Below are 22,953 nucleotides of genomic sequence, written 5' to 3' on the forward strand. Positions count from 1 at the left end.
GGCAGTGCTCAGGCCATTGCAAGTGGCTTGATGTGGCTGGAGAAAGAGGTTCTTAGAGTTGACAATATGAGAGTGTTCTGCCTTCATTAGGGTGCTGCCAGATCCCATTAGGGCTCCCCAGGTGACGCTGGTGGTAAAGAACCCCCCTTCCAATGTAAGAGATGTAAGACACACAGGTTCAATCCCTGGGTCAGGAAGATCTCCTGGAAGAGGGCAAGGCAACCCACTCCAGTGTCCTTGCCTGGAGAATCCCCATGGATAGAGGATGGTGGGCTACAGCCTATGAGGTAGCAAAGAGTCGGACACAACTGAAGCGACTTAGCATGTACACAGACCCATTGACTATTCAATGAAATATATCTAGGAAGACTTTCTAGGGGCAAAAAAAAAAAGCTCATTGGACACCATTTTGACTACAGTTGAAGGAGATTCTTGGATTCTCTGAATTCCAGCCCCGTTTACTATCACATTCAGTTTATTTCATGACCACCTTCAAGTGGTTGCCTTCACAGATGCTTTTTGGCTGTTGAGTAGATATCTTCAGTGGATAGACCGGTATGGGGAAAATGCCCTGGATCCTTTGCTCTGTCCTCAGATGCACCCCCAAAGGTTATGCCTTTCAGCTGCCCACTTCTATTTCCTTTCTCAGATTAATTTTTATCTGGGAAAGGTTTAGAGAGAATCTACTGTACTCAAGATATTGTAGGTCTTTGAGGGTGTAAAAATAAAGTGGATTATAGTCTTCAGATTATATGGATTTAATGAAGTGAGTGAAAGTCACTCAGTCGTGTCTGACTCTTTGTGACCCCATGGACTATACAGTCCATCAAACTCTCCAGGCCAGAATACTGGAGTGGGTAGCCTTTCCCTTCTCCAGGGGAATCTTCCCAACTCAGGGATCAAACTCAGGCCCGTGTCTTCAAAAGGCTCATGGTTTAATGTGGGAGACAGACAAGAATATACAGCAAAATATAATAAAGGCAGGGTGGCGACCTACCAATGTAGGCTGAGAGAACAGAGAGAGCCCTCATTGCCTCTGGTTTGGGAGGCTGAGCCTGGGCTGTGAAGGATGAGGAGAATTCTTGACTAAGAGCACTACCCACCCTTGTCCACTGTTTACCAGGTGCCAGGCATCATTTCTAGAGCATTATGCCTATTATTTCATGGAGTCCTAACTACATGAGGAGGGACCACTGTTTCATTTTATGGATAAGGAAATTGAATCACAGAGATATAAAGGGTAGTAAATCTAGTAAGTCCTACCTAATTGGGAAGGTATGAACCTAAATGGCTTAGTTTCCAAATCCACTGTATTTACTGCTTCACAGGGCAGTGCTTAGGCCATTGCAAGTGGCTGGAGAAAGAGGTCCTTAGTTGACAGTATGAGAGTGTTCTGGCACTTAATCATGAAGGCCTTTCCTGTTGTAGACTAGAACCTTGCAGGTTTTTGAGGAAGCGATACCCTAACTTGTGTTTTGAGAGGATCACTGATGATGCTATAAGGAAGGGTTTAGAAGCCTGCATCTGGGCCTTCTGGAGACACTGACACATAAATTCAGAGGTGTGAAGAGAAGGCTTATCCCCGCCTTGGCCTCTGCCTAAGTCCTTTGGGTACCAAATCATTCAGGGTCTCTGTCAAACCATGGGCCAGATGTAGGCTAAACAATCTTCCCAAGAAGGACATATAGCATTCCTGACATCAGTTACATCGCTTCCCTCAGGTGCTGGGGAACTTGGGATAAGACGCCATGAGCCCTGAGGATCTACCCAGGGTGTGTTGAGTAGACACTTTCCGCAAAGAGATAGCCCCCAGCCAGGCTAGTGAGGATAAATGACAATGCCCCAGAGAGAAACTGAACACTGTGAAAGGAGCTTCATATCCTAAGACCCAGGAAACATGAGCGGTTTGTTTTCTGAATGAAAGTGGAAATATGATTGGAGAAAAACAGATTATCCTCCTTGTGGGCACTAACTGATCATTAAGTGAAATAAACTCATCTGCTTGTTAAGTTCCATCCCCTCCCTTTTGATTCATACCTCTCACTGGGTCTTTTTGTTAGGATTGCCAGCTTGAAAGGTTTTAGTAATAGAAAACAGCAAAGTGGCCTGAGTCCACTCAGAGTCGGAGACAGAATGCCATTCTTACAATTCCGTCCACTGGGCAGAATGAAGAAGGAAAGCCAGGACAGCTTAGCTGAGTAAATTCACCTCTTAATGCACAAACAAATCACAAGTGACAGGCCCCCACAGGACTGGAGAGGAAAGAAATGGTGAGTCTCGTCATCCCAGGGCTGGGGTGAGTTGGACATAGCTCCCTGGACACAATGCATGCACAGCAGAGGGTCATTATCCCATCCCCTGGTTTCAGGAGCATCTTGTCCACTCTCCTCCAGGACTGAAGAACAAGTCAGATCTCCTTGCTTGTCTCCCAAACATAAAGGCACTAATTTCCTTCTTCCTCTGAGAGCAGTGGCTGCCTAGCAACAGATGACATACTCAGGAGCAACAGTTCTTAATTGCTTATTTGTTGGGCAGGGGAAAAAAAAGTACAAGTAGAGATACAGAAAGTGTGGCCAGAGTGGCCTGAAGGTTTTCTGAAGGTGGCTCCCAGGATGCCTATCTGGTGGGATTTGGGGATGGGGGTAGGGGCAGCCATGTCTCAGGAGAGATGAGCATTACCCAGGATGGTGAAGGCAATGGTGAAGGATGAATTAAGGTTGGAGCCAGAATCCCAAAGTCGGGATCCTTGCAACATAGCAGGAAATAAAATCCACCCAGAAATAAAATGTACCCAAGAATGATGCAGATCCATTGAGTCAGAACCATTTATGGTACTGAAAACCCAAGTATGGTCCCTTTAGAGGAGACCACCTGAGACCCCCTCCAGTCTTCTCTGACTGGTGCAGCCAGAGATGCGTGTGTGTGACCTGCTGCTCCTGAATGTGGCTCTGAAGGACTTAGTTAATACCTGCCAGGTTGCCTTCTGTGGAGTGGAAGTGTTGGAAACCAAGGAGGGTAAAAAACTGAAATATATGTTGTACTTAATAAGAATGAATATTTCATTTACTTTTTTATGCTTATTTGCTGATTAGCTCTTGGAGATAGAGGTCAGCAAGAGAGAGTCACTTGCATCTGGTTTAGAAATTTCCATCAAATGTTGACACAACCCCTAAAGTTCCAGAGAGTCACAGAAAGAGAGTCAGAGCAGGTGGCCTGGATTTGCTTGTGTCCCCAAATCTACATTCTCCATTTGAAAAGCAGGGACTAGAGTGAGGTATGTGAGGTATCTCCTTCAACTCTGCACTGACGCCCCTCCATGGTCCCACTCTGGTCCTGTCCTTGTTGAACAGGACTATAACCTTCCAGTCTGTATGTTCCAAATAGATGTTAACTATGATAGGATTGACTTGAACCACAAAGCCTGTCCATCTGGGTGAAACTTGACAACAATGATCCTTAAACTTTAGCATGTGTCAGAGGGATATAGAGCACCTTGTTAAGACAGAGTAAGTCTGGGCTTCACTGGAGAATTGCATTTCTTCAAAGCTCCCAGGTGATGCTGAGGCAACTGGTGTGGGGCCACACTTTGAGAACTGCTCCTTACATGAATCAGAGCAGTGCGAGAAACTTCATGTGATGGGGTCCCTTCTCACAGAAATATTCAGACCTGGCATTGGAGCACTAAACAGTTGCTTAGTTAAGAACATCTGCATTGACCGCCACTGGACATCAAACATGAGTGCATTGTGCTGATCAGTTACAGCAGCTGGCTCTGGGCACCTACCAGGTAGTTTGAATGGTTACAGACATATTTATAGGGTCTCCCTCCCAGTCACCATGCACTATTACAGACTCTGTTCCTGTAAAGTGGGAAACAGCCCAAGAGCCTTGACTGTTCCCCAAACAAACTGTTACAGGAATCAAAGTTGAATGGGCTTTCTCTGGACACTTTTTCTGGTCTGCTTGGAAGGTCTGGGGTACTCTGTTGAAGAGATAGTCAGAGACCAGAGATCATTCATCATCAGCTTCTCTTGGTACTTGGTTGTTTATTGAGCATCTACTAAGTCCTCTGCTGGGTTCCAGAAATGTGTGGGGGAGTAAAATATGAGTTCCCTGCCCTGAAGAACATCACCAACTAATGGATAAGACAGTCAGGCAATTTATTATCTCTGAAAGATCATCTCACTTCTGTAAGAGTTCCTAGCCATGTCTGCCTGAGGTTACGGAGGAGGACAGCTCAAGAGGAGCATTTGATGCAAATTATGAGGCTTCAGGCTTTTGACTGTGTGGATCACAATAAACTGTGGAAAATTCTGAAAGAGATGGGAATACCAGACCACCTGACCTGCCTCTTGAGAAATTTGTATGCAGGTCAGGAAGCAACAGTTAGAACTAGACATGGAACAACAGACTGGTTCCAAATAGGAAAAGAAGTATGTCAAGGCTGTATATTGTCACCCTGCTTATTTAACTTATATGCAGAGTACATCATAAGACAGGCTGGGCTGGAAGCACAAGCTGGAATCAAGATTGCTGGGAAAAATATCAATAACCTCAGATATGCAGATGACACCACCCTTATGGCAGAAAGTGAAGAAGAACTAAAAAGCCTCTTGATGAAGGTGAAAGAGGAGAGTGAAAAAGTTAGCTTAAAATTCAACATTCATAAAACGAAGATCATGGCATCTGGTCCCATCACTTCATGGGGAATAGATGGGGAAACAGTGGAAACAGAGTCAGACTTTATTTTTTGGGGCTCCAGAATCACTACAGATGGTGACTGCAGCCATGAAATTAAAAGACGCTTACTCCTTGGAAGAAAAGTTATGACCAACCTAGATAACATATTGAAAAGCAGAGACATTACTTTGCCAACAAAGGTCCATCTAGTCAAGGCTATTGTTTTTCCAGTGGTCATGTATGGATGTGAGAGTTGGACTGTGAAGAAATCTGAGCGCCGAAGAATTGATGCTTTTGAACTGTGGTGTTGGAGAAGACTCCTCAGAGTCCCTTGGACTGCAAGGAGATCCAACCAATCCATTCTAAAGGAGATCAGCCCTGGGATTTCTTTAGAAGGAATGATGCTAAAGCTGAAACTCCAGTATTTTGGCCACCTCATGCGAAGAGTTGACTCATTGGAAAAGACTCTGATGCTGGGAGGGATTGGGGGCAGGAGGAGAAGGGGACGATAGAGGATGAGATGGCTGGATGGCATCACTGACTCGATGGACGTGAGTCTGAGTGAACTCCGGGAGTTGGTGATGGACAGGGAGGCCTGGCGTGCTGCGATTCATGGGGTCGCAAAGAGTCGGACACGACGGAGCGACTGAACTGAACTGAACAGATGAGGCTTCAGAAATGTCCTGATACCCTTACTATGGGACATAATAGACACTCAGTAAAATCACTTTCTTACCCCTGGGATGAAAGGCCTACAGAGGCAGGAGAAATCGCCCCATTTTATCAAGATTCCCATTCCCAGGAGGACCACTGCAGGATTGGCCTCAATCTAGATGGGATGCCTGTAATGATAGGAAAGGCTGCATCATGTAGGTAGAAATGAGGTCCTGAAAATCAAGCAAGGAAAGGAGACAATTTAAAACCCATGTGGTAACTTTCTCTTTCATACCTTTTGTTTGGTTGGTTGGTTTTGGTTCCTTGTACTTTAGTATAAATTTCTGAAGGCCAGCACAGAACCCACTGCCACAGGAAAAAACTCAGATTCTCTTCTTAGGGGAACTGTGCTCTTTAAAATATAATGCCAGCTTCCTCACAGCAGGTTTGCTAGAGAAGGGATTTGTGGTTTTGCTTTAGGCTGTTGTCTTCAAGGCAAGCTTTTGGTGTGTCTGCTGTAGCTGGGCATTTATTTCGCTTCCTGAGATTAATTGATGGCAAGTGGCATTCCTTGCTCTGCAAATCCTCAAAATAATGATCTTTTATTCTTTTTTTGAAGTCAGGCATGCTTAATTTCTAGCTGTGGACTTTGGAGGTGTGAGCTGAGATTCAAGAAGCATAGCTATGAAAAATTTAACTCACTGGGGCTTCTCAGTTGTTATAAAAATGTGGGTATTCCTAAATGCAGTCTTCAGATATTAGGACAAGACAAAAGCATGTCTAGCCTTAATTGATTATTGAGGCTCTCCTTAGCACATTGTCCTGACAGGGGCTCATGGGGAAATTTTCTACTGATTATTCACACCAGCTGTGCATTTCATAAATGCCCGACATGCTGCTTTTCCTCTCTTTGCGACACAGGGCACTGCGGCTTGGGGTACTGCAGTGGGGAATGAACGAGATCCAGCTGCTTCCTGCAAGTGGGAAGGTGTGAGATAGGGACCAGGCATCACTGACTTCCAGTTAAGAAGTCTTCTCTGGGCAAAGCCTTGTTTTCCCTCTAGCTGTGTTATCTTAGCCACATACTTAGTCACATTCTGTTTCCCATCCATGCAAATGGATCATAATAACAGAAATTGCCTGTGTCGTTGTGATGAGTACATCATAAAATGTAGGTAAAAGTTTTACCACAGCAACATTTGTAAGAGCTCAACCCAGGATGGCTATTCATCTTAGTAGCAATAGTAGTAGCAGTAGTAGTAATATAGTAGTCAGAGGAATAGTAGGAGAACCCATCTTTATTATTGAACCACTCTCTCTTTCCTGTCTCCTTTCACCATTATAAGAGATACAAATATAAGAGTAGATTCTTTGTTGTTGTTGCTCAGTCGTGTCTGACTCCTTATGACCCCTTGGGCTGTAGCACGCCAGGCTTCCCTGTCCTTCACCATCTCCCAGAGCTTGCTCAAACTCATGTCCGTTGAGTTGGTGATGCCATCCAACCATCTCGTTCTCTGTCATCCCTTCTCCTTCTGCCTTCAATCTTTCCCAGCATCAGGGTCTTTTCTAATGAGTCAGCTCTTCACATCAGGTGGTCGAAGTATTAGAGCTTCAGCTTCAGTATTAGTCCTTCCAGTGAATATTCAGGATTGATTTCCTTTAGGACTGACAGGTTTGATCTCCTTGCAGTCCAAGGGACTCTCAAGAGTCTTCTTCAATACCACAGTTCAAAAACATCAGTTCTTCAGCACTCAGCCTTCTTTATAGTCTAACTCTCACATCCATACATGACTACTGGAAAAACCATAGTTTTGACTATACAGACCTTTGTTGGCAAAATTATGTCTCTGCTTTTTAATACACTGTCTAGGTTTGTCATAGCTTTTCTTCCAAGGAGCAAGCATCTTTTAATTTCATGGCTGCAGTCACCATCTGCAGTGATTTTGGATGCCCCCCCACCCCCCCCGCAAAATAAAATCTGTCACTCTTTCCATTGTTTCCCTATCTATCTGCTATGAAGTGATGGGACTGGATGCCATGATCTTCGTTTTTTTGAATGCTGAGTTTTAAGTCAGCTTTTTCACTCTCCGCTTTTACTTTCTTCAAGATGCTCTTTAGTTCCTTTTCGCTTTCTGCGAAGAGGCGGTGTCATCTGCATATCTGAGGTTATTGATATTTCTCCCACCAACCTTGATTCTCGCTTGTGCTTCATCTAACCTGGCATTTCACATGATGTACTCTGCATATAAGTTAAATAAGCAGAGTGACAATATACAGCCTTGACGTACTCCTTGCCCAATTTGGAAGCAGTCTGTTATTCCATGTCCGATTCTAACTGTTGCTTCTTGACTTGCATACAGATTTCTCAAGAGGTAAGTAAGGTGGTCTGGTATTCCCATTTCTTTAAGAATTTTCCACATTTGATGGAGAAGGAAATGGCAACCCACTCCAGTATTTTTGCCTGGGAAGTCCCATGGACAGAGGAGCCTGTGGGCTGCAGTTCATGGGGTTGCAAAAGAGTTGGAGATGACTTTGTGACTAAATAACAACAAAACAATTCAAATAAATATTATTTATGGCCAAAAAAAAAAAAAAAGAATTTTCCACATTTGTGATCTACACAATTAAAGGCTGTGGCATAGTTGATGAAGCAGAAGTAGATGTTTTCCTGGAATTCTCTTGATTTTTCTATGAGCCAACAAATATTGGCAATTTGATCTCTGGTTCCTCTGCCTTTTCTAAACCCAGCTTGAACATCTGGTAGTTCTTGGTTCACAGACTGTTGCAGTCTAGCTTGGAGAATTTTGAGCATTACTTTGCTAGTGTGTGAAATGAGTGCAATTGTGCAGTAGTTTGAACATTCTTTGGCATTGCCTTTCTTTGGGATTGGAATGAAAACTGACCTTTTCCGGTCCTGTGGCCACTGCTGAGTTTTTCGAGTTTGCTGGCATATTGAGTGCAGCACTTTAACAGCGTCATCTTTCAGGATTTGGAAGAGCTCAGTTGGAATTCCATCACCCCACTAGCTTTGTTGTAGTGATGCTTACGAAGGCCCACTTGACTTCACATTCCAGGATGTCTGGCTCTAGGTCACAACATCATGGTTATCTGGGTCATTAAGATCTTTTTTGTATACTTCTTTCATGTATTCTTGCCATCTCGTCTTAGCATCTTCTGCTTCTATTAGGTCCATACTGTTTCTGTCCTTTATTATGTCCATGTTTGCATGAAATGTTCCCTTGGTATCTCTAATAAAGAGATCTCTAGTCTCTCCCATTCTATTGTTTTCCTCTACTTCTTTGCATTGATCACTGAGGAAGGCTTTCTTTTCTCTCCTTGCTATTCTTTGGAATTCTGCATTCAGATGGGTATATCTTTCCTTTTCTCCTTTGCCTTTCACTTCTTTTCTTAGCTATATGTAAGGCCTCCTCAGACAACCATTTTGCCTTTTTGTATTTCTTTTTCTTGGGGATGGTTTTTGATCACCACTTCTTATGCAATGTTAGGAACCTCTGTCCGTAGTTCTTCAGACACTCTATCAGATCTAATCCCTTGAGTCTACTTGTAGTATTACCAATAGATTATACAGTATTCCACTGTATAATCATAAGAGATTTGATTTAGGTCATACCTGAATGGCCTAGTGGTTTTCCCTACTTTCTCAATTTAAGTCTGAATTTTGCAATTAGAAGCTCATGAGCTGAGCCGCAGTCAGCTCCTGGTCTTGTTTTGCTGGCTGTATAGAGCTTCTCAATCTTCGGCTGCAAAGAATATAATCAGTCTGATTTTGGTATTGACCGTTTTGGTGATGTATAAGCAGAGTATAAAGAATGATAATAATAATAGTAGTTAACATTTAGTGAGGGCATGCTCTGTGCCAGGTGCGTGGCATGTCTTTACTCAGACTGTCCTTAAATTGAACCCATTAGTTAATGATGCCATTTAACACTCCCATTTTCCAAATGAAGAAACTTGCACAATGTAGCAAGTAGTAGATGAGCCAAAATTTGAAGACAAACATTTTGGCTCTGGAGCCAGTATACACAAGCACTCTGCTAAAGAAATAGTTGGTTTTCTTCTATCAGTGGTATCCACTTCCAAAAACTCCCTTGGAGGATTAGCTCTCTTGGTCCCACTGAACAAATTAACTGGCTGGTGTCTCGGCTTCTTCTTTTTCTCTGGATGGGGTTGTCAGAGGTATTGATCCTCAAATGCATAAGTTAAAGACCAGGAAGCCTCCCAGGCAGAGCATATCTAATTGGGTATGTATGTGGCCCAAACTCTTTTGTGAAGATGTTGTATATTTCTGGTATGTTTCCATGTATTTCTAAACTGATGGCAGGATGCTTCTTTCCTTTAAATGAACAGCTGAGCCCTAAGGTGCAAGAGGACAGCCAGGGTCATCAGTGGAGTGACATCTGGTCAATCGTGCCCATTTTTATTCAAGATACACAACTGTATTAATTAGCTCAGGCTGCCATAATAAAGTTCACAGAGTGAGTGTCTTAAACACAGAAATTAATTTTCTTATGGCTCTAGAGATTGGAAGTTCAAGATCAAGGTGCTGGCGGGGTTGGTTCCTTCTGAAGCCATGAAGGAAGGATCTGTTTCAGGCCTCTCTTCTTGCTGGTAGATGGCCGTCTTCTCCTTTTGTAAGGACAACAATCATACTGAATTAGGGCCTTCCCTAATGACTCCATTTTAACTGTGTTACCTCTTTAATGAGCATATCTCAAAATATAGTTACAGTTGGAGATGCTAGGAGTTAGGACTACAACATACAGATTTTGTGGGATGGAGGGGGATACAATTCAGTCCCTAACAACTACACAGCAGATATCCTTCCCTCATAGTTTCACCCTAAAACAAGGCATGTAGGTGATAAGTAACAAATGAACCTTGAATCAATTATGGTCCATTTGGTGGGAGTTGGGATTACTTTGTGAGTTGAGGAAGCATATAAAATAGTTCAGATGCGAAGGACAGTATCTAGGATTGGTCCTCGGTTCCAGCTAAGTCTTTAAAGGAGTTGTCTGAGAACTTGTGAAAGTGACTCTCTTCATCATTTTGTAAACTAATAATGATGAGATTCAATATTCGGGGAGGTTTCTGATGGTCCTTCTTTCCATGTATAACAAACTGCCTTATTCTCCTGGGCCTCCCCTGACCAAAGCACTGTTGATTGACATGCTCAAGGGGCAGAAGTTCCTGTGGAATGACTGACTCTTTACTCTTCACCTATGTCAGAGATCTCTCAGTAGCCTAAGCCAGCCTATGTCACGTGCACTGATGCAGGACCAGACATGGCAAAGAAACATATCCTGTCTGGCCCAGAGTAGTGACAGCCTCTCATGCTGTTGGAATGATTCACATTCTAAGATTCCTCCCAGACATCTAGTGAATCTAGTTAACGAGGAGCAGTTCTAGTCATCAGTCTTCAGGATAAGTGCTACTTATCCTCCATCTTTGCTCCAAAAACAACTTTTCTATGCTTACTGCATGCCCTCCAGCCTTTTGATACCCAATAGTGGTTAAAAAATACAAACTTTCCAGGCACCTCTTGTTCGTTGAGAGAACAGTGCTTCAAATCTTAAAGATCTTCGAGGCTCACCCAACATTTACAGTGAAATCCCCTCTGTATCCACAGCTCCTTAGGAATGTCTCAAATGATGAGCAATCCACTGCCTTGGGAAACAACTCATGTCATTTAAAAAATACTTCCCATTTGTATGACATTCTTCCTTTTTGGAAACTTGAGTTTGGCTCTATCTAAATCCCTAGTCTGGGCTCCATCAGTCGTATTCAATCAGCTGAATCCATCCCTTCCACTTGACTCCCAGTGCACACCCGAGTGCCACTTGGGAGCCTGGCCTGAGTCTTCTGTACCATAGGTCAGGCAATACAACATCTCCAAGATAACATCTTTTGTTTGGATCTTCTTTGGGGCCTCAATCCTGTGAATGGCTTCTAGTGGATCATGACTAAAATAGGCTGAGATTCCTTCTCACCTTTCAGGGCTCAGAGCAAATGTTACGTTCTTTGCGAAGGTCTCCTTGATCACTCAAATACCAGGCAATTGAGTGTTTTATTGGTGTTCTCGGACCACCTTGTACATTACTTTGCTATAACACTTGCTGCAGTTTATCACAGCTGTTGATGGGCGTTTTCTCTCTTGCTCAATGTATGATAACCCTTTCTTTAACAAGGGACTGAGCCTTCATCATTACAGTCTCCTCCATTCCTGGCACAGAAGAGGGGGTTCAGGTTTACTGGGTGCTTTACTGATTCAAGAAACCAAAGGTCAAATTTCAGGTACCATGACTGGTCAGAAAAGGAAATATATTTGTTCAGGGAGATTTTTGACAGTCTTCAGATGATCCTCTTTTAGGAACATCCTGCTGCTAAGTCACTTCAGTCGTGTCCGACTCTGTGCAACCCCAGAGACGGCAGCCCACCAGGCTCCCCCGTCCCTGGGATTCTCTAGGCAAGAACACTGGTGTGGGTTGCCATTTCCTTCTCCAGTGCATGAAAGTGAAAAGTGAAAGTGCAGTCGCTCAGTCATGTCCGACTCTTAGCGACCCCATGGACTGCAGCCTACCAGGTTCCTCCATCCATGGGAGTTTCCAGGCAAGAGTACTGGAGTGGGGTGCAGGAACGTCCTGGACGACTTATATTTAAATGATCTTGGGGCAGGCTGAGAGGCTTGCAGGAAGTGCAGAGTGCAACGTGGTTTACCACTGAGACCTCCGTGATGCTTCTAGATGTTCCAGCACAAATCCTGGCTTGCAGCTCTCGTGTCAAATAATACGTGGGGTACCCAAATCCTCACCCTAGTTAATGAGGCTTGACATTACAAAGCTGTCTTTTTCTTCTCATTGAGGGGCAATTGATCATCAGGCTTGCTTGTTTACTTTTCTAAGATGAGGGTTGGAGACCAGTACAACCAAGGGATGATTCCTCCCAAGAAAGATAGGAAATCAAAATGTATCTCCTCCCTTGCAAGGCACATATTTTCCAAAAGGAATTTTGGTCAGCTTGCTACATCATTTGCTTGCTTGCTCATATTATATGAATATAAATCCTGAATATTGGGGGTAGGAATACTCAGAAGTATTCCTTGAGATAATACTTCCTCTCCAACCAATGAACAAACTGATTCTGTATCTTCAGGGAAGACTCTCTTCCAACTAAAATACATTCTAGGGCTAGGAAGAAAGAATCTATTCTGTTCATTTTCTCAGACTCCTTCTTTATGGTGAGTAGTGGATATCTATAGGACTCTTAAAAAATTCTTCAAGGACAAAAATATTTAAGTTTTCTCTTGCCATGATCTGTAACCCGTTCTTATCAGCAACTGCCTTTTTATTTTAGCATTTTGGGCTGAGTTCAGTGTTTGAAAGGTGACCTGCTGGTTTACAACACCTCCAGACTTTGCAGCAACCCAACTACTGAGATGTTATTCCGAGCTGATCGTTCTTCTCCTTTTAAGATCAGATATGACAGTTCCTGTAGTCGTCTGGCATGTTCATGGAAGATAACTGTAGGATTGCCCTGCACAATATTTGTCATTTGGTGCAGCCTAAAAGAAAATTTGCAGGAATAAATAAAAGCAGTGAGAGTCTTCCCCACTTAAGTGGGAATGGGAGGCCTGCTAGGAGGGCCATGGTAGGAATCCTAAATGTTCAATTCTAGGTCTCTGGACCATATCAAAGGGACTGGTATTACACTGTCTATGTTCCAAACATACAGATGAGATACATCAGAGAAATTTCAGAGGAAGAAATATTAAGAACTAAAAGTTCAATTTTACACTTGAAATAGATGGTTTAAAAGGTAAAATAACTTTAAACTTTGGGAGTTTCAACTTATTTATATTTTCTGTTTCAAACTGATGAGATTATTCAGGGGAAATAGTTCCACTGTACAGATAGGTAACTATCCCTGGGATACTGTGGTAACTATGCCTAGGATACTATCCTAATTTTATATGGTCATTGTTGTAGGCACTCAAATACCTCCCTCAAAATGGAGGTCCAGAATCTCTGTCAGAGATAGAATCTAGACCACAGATATGAGCCAAGATGCACGATTTATATTTCTTATGCTGTAAGCTTGTTAGAGCTGCCTGATTCTATTGTAATTCTTATGGTTGTTGGTAAGGCTCTGCCAGTCCGCTGGAGGGGAAGCCTCTACAGAGACATCTTTTTTCTCCACCAGTAAATAAGGCAAGAGCAAGTGAATGTAGCTCTGAGAATTCAAGACAAGTTTATTAAGATGCCTCTGAGCTCGAGGCTCTCATCTGTGGAGGGAGTGTGGCAGTTGGGAGGTGAAGGTGCAGGTGGGGCGGTGCGTCATTGGACAGTGAGTGCAAATACAGCTGTCAAGGCAAGGAGAGAGCGTGTTGTTTAGTATTGAAATCATGTATTCCAGATGTGGGCATTTGGTAGTCAATCTGCTCTGAAGTGACATGCTGCTGAATCTTTAAAGGGCTTCAGCCAGGGAGAGCAAAATCTGATTGGGCAAATTGCTAAAATATTTAAAGTGCAGCCTGTTAAAGCTTTTACTGCGAAGAGCATCACGTCAGAAGTTGTAGTCAGAAAGAGCGAGTAATTGGCTTTCCATCCTCATGCCAGTCAGTCAGCATGAGGCTCTATTCCTCTTCTTTCCTCTTCATTGCCAATGCTAATAACAACCCTTTGGGTGTGCGCGCGCGTGTGTGTGTCATGGAGAGACTGGATAGCTGGTAAATGAGAACAGAAGGAGTGAGACATCCATAAGAAGGGAGACTGAATCCACAGAATGATGTGAAGTCCATTGGAGAGAAAGGGGAATGGGAAAGAAAGGCAGAATTACTACTCAGCACAGGTCACCTGCACTTTCAGGAGTTGGTGGGGGTTCAGGGCAGTTATCTTTCACAGGATGGGTTCTGCAAGTAAAAGATTGGCCTTCAGAGACAAGCGCTTCCTCCGCTTCTCCCACCTCCTCTGAGATGTAACTCAGGGGGCACTTTCCATTTATAATTTATCACATTTTCCACTTAGGTTTTCCTGTACTTTTCTCCCCAGGCATGACCCCTTGTTAATTCCTGGCAATGATCAGATTGACAACATGGACTCCAATGTGAAGAAATATGACTCTACTGGGATGTTTCACTGGTGTGCGCCCAAGGAGATAGAGAAAGTCATCCTGGTGAGTGACAGGTTGCAGAATCTGTGCCATCCGCTTCTGTCCCAAATTATATTTGCTGTGAATGAAGTTTTCCTAGCTGGGTGGTGGGGTGTTTGTTCCTGGCCCTAATTATTTTTGGTAATTAATATTCAGGACATATGTTGAAGCAGCTAGAACTCATATCAGAGCATGACCCAAGAGTGGAATTTTCGATCTGTGAATATGTATTCGCTCATTACCTTAGGGTGTGAAAGCCATCGTGGGAGCAGTATGTACCATATCCTGCAGGCGTGGTTGTCAGGCCAGAGCATGCCTATGCCATTAGCTGTGTGGCCTTGGATCAGTCCCTTGAAGAATTTGCACTTCATCTCTTATGTGTAGGAAGATGGGATGAGAATGACCTTAACTCATAGAATTGTAGTGAAGATTAAAACCCAACATAGGACTCCATAAACTTACCTATTTTTATTATATATTAAATGCCATGAAGAAATCTGAATGCTACCTGTATCATCATTTGTTTATAATAGTGTCTTGTATCTTTCTAGATAATATATTTGCATATTTGTGATCCTTCTTAGCTCATAAGGTAGGCAGGCAAATCCCACTTGCTGATGATGACAAGGATGACCATGATCCACCTCGGAAAGGCTGGAGCCCATAGCCCCGTTTCCTGGTTGACTCATCTCAGTAGCAGCAGTGGGCTTCTTCTGGTCTGTCTCAGGAATGTTAGAACAGATAATAATCCATGCTATTCTTTAGACTTGTCCGATTAACAGCTTAAGGTTTTATGCCTACATCGGCTTTCCTACCAGTTTATTGTCTTGCTAATCCATGCAAAATGGATTTATAATCAGGAAGGTCAGATGGAAAGGCTCTTCCTCCCTTGTGCTTTCTAATCCTCAGATTGCTGACGCCTGCTCCTTTATGTCAGCCAGGAAAATCCTATCATTGCTGATGTTATGGCCACTGTTCCTAAGAAAGGAAGGTTCCAGTTCCTCAGAATGCCTTTGTGCTCTAATCCACTAGGTTTTCCCCTGTGTTTTATCTGAATATGTGTGTGACTTCTCAATTTAATTATAATCGAGCATTAAGAACCAATACAGCTCTGTTCTGGAGGTTGTCTGGGAGGTGTGAAAGTTGCAGACAAAAGCATAGAAAGTCAGAATTCTCAGGAAGCAATCCTTTTCCAAGGAGTACAAATGGTTCTCATTACAAAGCTGCTGCTCTTGTTTATATTCTGATGTTGTATCTGCCCCACTTTTGCTCTGGGGATATAAACTCATCCTGTTATTACCCACCTTGGGGCATGTCAGAAGCTGGGTTGACATTTTGGGATGTAAGCTTTCAATGGCTTGCCTAGATAATCCTGAGAAGTGCATGGCTGACATTCAAAGCACCCTACCAGCCCCAAAGAGTTTAATGAGGTGTTACTACTCCTCTCATCTGAAAAATAGGATCATTTAACAAAACGTATTTCACAAACCTATTACATGTTAGACACTTGTTCTTGTTGCTAAAGATACAACCTCTGACAACAGCTGGTCTCATAGCTCTTGTAATCTAGTGGGGACAAAGACCAGATCTCAAGATAGACAATGACTATGTAATAACATTTTAGATATTGATAAAATGCTATGAAGAAAATAAAATGGGGTCATGGGCTAAATCAACCCTGAATATCCATTGGAAAGACTGAAGCTTAAGCTTCAAAACTTTGGCCACCTGATGTGAAGAGCCAACTCATTGGGAAAGACCCTGATGCTGGGGAAGATTGAGGGTAGGAAGAGAAGGGGGCAACCAGAGGATGAGGTGGTTGGATGGCACTGACTCAATGGACATGAGTTTGAGCAAACTCTAGGAGATAGTGAAGGACAGGAAAGCCCAGCATGCTGTAGCAGTCCATGGGGTTGCAAAGAGTCAGACAGGACTTAGCAACTGAACAACAGCAGCAGTGTGGGCTAGAAGGGGCTTCCCGGGCGGTACAGTGCTAAAGAATCCACCTGCCAGTAAAGCAGATGTAAGAGACATGGGTTCAATCCCTGGGTCAGGAAGAACTCCTGGAGAAGGAAATGGCAACCCACTCCATCGTCCTTGTCTGGGAAATCCCACAGACCAAGGAGCCTGGAGGGCTACAGTCCGTGTCGTCAGATGCAACGGAGCACCCACACATGCATGGGCTAGAAAGGGACTTGTAGGTGCTGTTTAGACAGGGTGGTCCAAAAAACCCGTTGTCAAATAACCCTCTCAAAGAGATGAGAATGCTTGCGAGAGCCAGCTGCACGAGGATTGTTTGTGCATGTAGGATACTAAGTGCTTTTGGAGTTAGAAAATTTGAGATGGCTATAATTCTGAGAAAATGACCATCTAATTAAAAGATATAATGTACCATGAAACAATATATTAAAAGCTAAGCGTGGCAAGACACAAAGTGCTGTTTCACTCTAGCGTGTATTTAAGTGGCCAGGGAAATCTTATTAGATACAAACAGGTTGAGCTGAGAAGGGGTTAATGGCCGTGAAGGCCCCACATACATGGACTAGGCCTTGAAGGATATATAGGAAAAAGAAGATACACACAAGTGGTTTCTCCATTGGGTCTAATATCTGACTGAATCCGTTTCCCCAGGGCTACATCCTGGGAATTGGGGTCTTTACCAGGTTCTCCAGGTCATACTGCTCTGGTTAGTCTGAGGATCTCGTGTGTTGGACACCAGATCTAAGCTCCTGGGATTAGCACAGTGAACGGCCACTCTGCTAACTGGTGCTTTCCCTAGCTCCACACGTCTAGATTTCCGGCCTGTATTCTGAACTTAGTTTTTATTTCCCAGGCTTCCTGAAGGGAGCTAGCCTCCCAAATGACCTGGCCAAATAAAACTAATCAGGAATCCCATCACAGCACATTACAGACAGGTTGACCCTCTGCTGCTGGTACCTAGACATGCATGCTCCATCCAGCCAAGATAACTCACTCATCCATGAAGCAGTGATGGGGATGTGACTCCCTAGCGGCTCCTCCTTGGTCACCATTTATAAGACATGTTTTATGGCCTGCATCTTAGATGTCCCTGTACTGTTGCAGAGAGAAACCAATAACAGTGACAGCCCCTGCTTTATTCTAACGATCAGGGAGTAAAAGCTAGCTTCTTCCTCTCCTTGGGGGTTGCTGTAATAACCCTGACATTGTCATGAATTGCAATATTGGCATTTAAACAATCAATACACTGGTCAATTCTAGAGATTAAATTGAGCAGAGTTTGATATGTGCAGTGGACATTAATATGCCTCCCCAAAAGCATTGTAAGCCACATGGGGCCGTCCAGACATGCAATGGGTGAACTGGGAGGAAGAAAGGAAGTTGGGAGGCATTGGACCAGAAAGAGAGGCAGAGAAAGACCCACAACTGGCCTCCTGTGTTGCTCTTTGCACGAACACAGTAAGCAGAGGGGCCAGCAGGGGCTAAAGGTTTAATTGTCCTGGGAAGCTTAAACTGGGGTGATTTTATTCTTTCATTTGTCCCCTTTGTGAATTATAGGCCTGGAGTTGGGGGAAGACGGGGGCCTGTTGCTCTTGCTGTTATGATCCTTCTCGTGATTGTTTGGGAGTCTTCCTCTGATGACTTAGCACAAGTGGTCGCTCTAGTTGTGTCCCTGCAAACCCTAAGGCAGCAGTGGATAGCGGTCGGCAAACTCTCTCTGTAACGGGTCATATAACAAAGAATTTACAACTAATCACCTCTGCTCTTGTAATGTAAAACCAGCCACCTAACCAGTAAGACCAGCCGTGTTGTGATAAAACTTTCTTGGAATTTGAACTTCATATAAGTTTTACGTAGTATGAGATATTTTTCTTTTGATTTTTTGCCAACAATTTTCAAACATAAACACCAATCTTTGCTCACTGGCCAGAGATAAGCAGGTACTGGGTTAGATTTGGCCTGTGAGTCATCGTTTGCTAGCCCCTGGTTTTGGGCTGTCATTTTCTACCTTCTGATGTAGTAATGTCCTGTGGGATCCCATTGATGAGTCTAGAATTCAAAGCTCATCTCTTGAGCCAAGGCCAGCACGAGTCTGACTATTTTATCATCATCTCAGCAACAAAGGAAAACAGTTTTATCAACAATTTCCTGGAAACTAAGACTTCCTTTTCCAAATGACGTCAGTATTGCTCTTCTTTCTTATCTCTCCCCATGAATCCTGTTCATATGTATGTATGGCATAGCTTCCTTAAATCTTTTTTTAAAAGAAAGTAGTGATGTGTGTGAATATATATTTTTGTTGTTGTTTAACCACGAAGTCGTGTCTGACTCTTTGCAACCCCATGGACTTCATATTTATTACATCAGTATAGTTTCTGTACACATACTCGAGGTATAGGCATATATTCCCTGGTGGCTCAGATGGTAAAGAATCTGCCTGCAGTGTGGGAGTCCCAGGTTTTATCCCTGGGTCAGGAAGATCCCCTTGGAGAAGGGAATGGCTACCCACTCCAGTGTTCTTGCCTGGAGAATCCCATGGGCAGAGGAGTCTAGTGAGCTATAGTCCATGGGGTTGCAAAGAGTCAGACATGACTGAGCGATTAACACATGGCATGGATATAACATTGAAGGAATAAAAAATAATAGTACATAGCAAGCACTCAGTGACTGTTTACTTGTTATTTTACAAAAGTGATTTTCTAGTCCCTTGCACAACCCCGTGAGGTCTTCTCTCCAATGCTTGTGCTCTTCTCCCCCGGCAGACCCGAAGTGAAGCTGCCATGACCGTCCTGAGCGGCCACGTGGTGGTCTGCATCTTCGGCGACGTCAGCTCTGCCCTGATTGGCCTTCGGAACCTGGTGATGCCGCTCCGTGCCAGCAACTTTCACTACCACGAGCTCAAGCACATCGTGTTTGTGGGCTCCATCGAGTACCTCAAGCGGGAATGGGAGACACTGCATAACTTCCCCAAGGTTTCCATCTTGCCTGTAAGTCCAAGGTCACGTTACCAATGCTTCTTTCTCCTTTGTATTCACAAAAGAGAAATCCCAGATGAATATAATGGTTGTAGCTTTGATCATGCCTCTGCTTCTTCATCTGGTTATGGGCCTGAGGACTCAGCCCTTCCCCTACACTCTGTCTAGGAATATCCAAACCCTGAGAGACCTTATTAAAAGGAATTTGCAGCCAAGTTCAGTCACTCACCAGACATGGAGTTTAGCTGATATCAAATGTATTAACCATATCAGTGTCTAAACACTTTCTCTCTTACCTACCCAAACCCAGTGCTTTGCAATAGTATAATGCTTATAGTGGAATTTACATATGGAACTATTTATATCACTTTATTTATGGCATTATAACTGCTTGGAGAAATCTTATTTTATCTTGTTCTGTTTTTAACTAAATGTATTTAACAGAATTTTTATTTCTGCTGTGCAGAGGACCAACCCCTTCTGCTGGCCAACCCCTGCTTCCATCATCGTCATTTAGAAACCCTGTAATGTTTCCATACCATTGCATGTGTACACATCGGTGCCCATGTGTGCTTGTGATATTATTGATTATAAAACACATAAAAGGAACAGTTTTGGACTCCACAATTTAATGTGAGGGCATGGGGTTCATGATTTGAGAGTCATGTAACTACTTCCTTAATTAGTAATCAATATATTTTCTATAAATTCCCAAATAATTGGAGAGCACTTTACATTTTAACCTTTCCTGTAGTTCTTCAAGCTACAAATCCATGCAAATGCTACTTATTCTCCAGACATTTTTCTTGGAAGTTCATATCCCTAAAACTGAGGGACACAAATTTGATTCTATATTTCAAGAAGTCTGGATTTTTTCCCCACTTTTGAAGCTAAAATTCATTTTTTTCTGTTATTAGCTTCTGGAATCTCAGAAATGGAAAGAATCAAGTAATATAATTCAATAAGAAAGACATAAAAATCTATCCATAAGCAATGCCATTTGTAGCTACCATGTATCCTTATATACACCTAGCACAAAAGACAGTTAATATAGACAATAAATATATAAAGAAGTGAGAAAAATACAGACAGAGATCTTTTGGATGCTGGACCACAAAAGTCAGTTCATCACTGACTTGATGAACACATGTGGCTAAAAATAGTCACCTGCAGAAAATCAAATAGTCTTACCCAGAAGAGCAGAAGCAGAGATACACCTTGCTAATTTCAGGAACGTGATAGTTGTGATTACATATTTCCACCATTATTTTTCCTACATGTGCCTTCCTACATGTCCTTGGGAGCAATAGACTGGGGTACAAAAGTATTTTGTGAAGAGCTTACTGTTTTTCTGGGACACAGTTGTCCACGTGTATGTTGGGGTCTGTGTACGGTGTTTGCTATGTATGGTTGTTTGTTGTGTGTGCTTCCTTCTTCGTGCCCTTGTGCACATCTACTCATCTGCCTATGTCTATGTGAACTAGTTCTGTTTGCAGCCTCTCCTATTTCAAACCTTCCAAAATTTAGCACACTCAGGCATGGCATATTTGTACAAAATGGGCCCTCACCTTTTTCTTCATCTATTTCATTCCTTAAATTGGGCCATCCCGGAGAAACATGGACTTCTCAGGTGGTGGTGCTGCTGCTGCTGCTAAGTCGCTTCAGTCGTGTCCAATTCTATGCGACCCCATAGACGGCAGCCCACCAGGCTCCCCTGTCCCTGGGATTCTCTGGGCAAGAATACTGGAGTGGGTTGTCATTTCCTTCTCCAATGCATGAAGGTGCTAGTGGTTAAGAACCCACATGCCAATGCAGGAGACTTAAGAAGTGTGGCTTCAATCCCTGGGTCAGGAAGATCTCCTGGAGGAGGGCATGGCAAATCATTCCAGTATTCTTATCTGGAGAATCGCATGGACAGAGGAGCCTGGAGAGCTACAGTCCATGGGGTCGCAAAGAGTCAGAAGTGACTGAAAGAACTTAGCACACGTAGAGAAACACAGTGTTTCTGTGTATGTCATTTGTATTACTTGAGTTTTGAACTCATGTGTGTACAGCTGTACAGGGATTGTCTTATATCACAATTACTGTTGGATTTTCTGCAAGGTGAAAATTAAAAGAATATGGATGTAAGCAGTTGAAGCTTATGCATTGGTGAAATGTTTCAGGAAGCTGGTCAGACTTATTTTGCACCAAAGACCCCAGGAAAAGAGGGGAGAGTTCTTCTCTCAAAAGATCCTGCTCCAGAGCTTGGAACTAGCAGCTTCCCCACCCTATAGGCCTCTTCCTTCATAATTTCACTTTGAAGCAATATTTTGGAGGCTGAGAATAGAATCATTACTGCCACTGAGTCATAAAAAGAGGGCTGATGGCCTTGATCTCTGTGGCCAAGTCTAGTATTCTCAAAGTCCCCTTTCCAGGAAGGAGAATGAGAGGAAGGCATCCAGAGATACAGGCAGTTGGCAGACCCTCTCCCTACTGGCTCAGTGAGTTGAAGGTAACTCAGATCTCTATGAAGGCACATCAGAAGCTGGATTTAGGCTGGAGGATGAGGGAGGCTGGTAGCTGGCCATGAACTCCAAAATGATGCCTGTGGGCCCCTCTTACATGGGATGGCCAGATTATTCGGCCATAGCCCTCGACGAGGACACAGAGCATGTGGGGGTCATGCCCCTGTCCTTCAATCCTAACCCTTATATTTTACCAGTGGCTACATTTCTGACCTCTCTGTCATTCCCTCCTTTGTTTTGTCATTCAAATGTAATTCCCCATTGTTTTCTGTTGTTATGGGACATTTCAAAAAATCTGTTTACTGGCTTATTTATTTTTAATTACTCCAGTAATATACAAATATGTTCTTGTTATAAAATATTCAGACAAAAAAGAAGTATGTAAAGTCAAAAACAAACTTTTCCTTCCAGTCTTATTCCCCTCCCCAGGGGTAATTCCTGTTATTAATTTAGTGTGTACTTTTTCTGAACTTTCTCTCTGAAAGTTTGTATATACATTCATGCATGTATAGTTCTATTTTGTGGGTTTCTTTTTGCATAAATGAAATCATACTTTCTGAATTGTCTAGAACTTGTTTTTTGTTTGTTTGCTTTACTTGCTCCTCTCTCTTTGAGATCCTTCCAAAGCAATACTACATGGAGAACTCTTTTTCAGTCCTTTTACCTACTACAGAGACTTCCACTGTAAATCTATCTGATGGTGTATTTAACCAGGCCTATGTTCTTGGACAATGACTCGACTTCCTTGTTTTTTTTTCTTGCTCAAAAGATGCAGTAAAATGATATGACATGAAGCTTTACCCACGCTTCCATCTCCCCTTTGCAAGATGCACATTGATTGCACTCTCTCCCACCTCTTCCAAACTGAGCGCTGCATTCAGCCCCACCTCATCACACCATGCTCCCTGGCTATTTCCCCTTGGCTGCCTTGGAAATTCTAGTTGGAGCTGCTGTCTTTTTGCCTGAGACGGAAGTGACTTGCTATTAAATAA

General features: G+C 43.1%; 1 protein-coding gene across 19 annotated transcripts in view; it reads left to right on the top strand.

Moving 5' to 3' along the window:
• Nucleotides 1-22,953, top strand: part of KCNMA1 (potassium calcium-activated channel subfamily M alpha 1) — a 779,939-nt gene that overhangs the window by 669,133 nt on the left and 87,853 nt on the right. For all 19 annotated transcript variants that reach the window (XR_015156775.1, XR_015156776.1, XM_086381835.1 and 16 more), the window contains 2 exons: nt 14,400-14,523; nt 19,242-19,466. Coding sequence is in view for 17 of the 19 variants with exons in the window: in XM_086381835.1 (XP_086237961.1) it covers nt 14,400-14,523; nt 19,242-19,466 (349 nt within the window). In the remaining 2 variants the exon portion in view is untranslated. The remainder of the gene's footprint in view (nt 1-14,399; nt 14,524-19,241; nt 19,467-22,953) is intronic.

Source organism: Bos grunniens, chromosome 28, assembly GCF_055505025.1.
Source record: "Bos grunniens cultivar Pamir isolate PY7600 chromosome 28, Bosgru_T2T1.0, whole genome shotgun sequence".
Taxonomy (NCBI): Eukaryota; Metazoa; Chordata; class Mammalia; order Artiodactyla; family Bovidae; genus Bos; species Bos grunniens.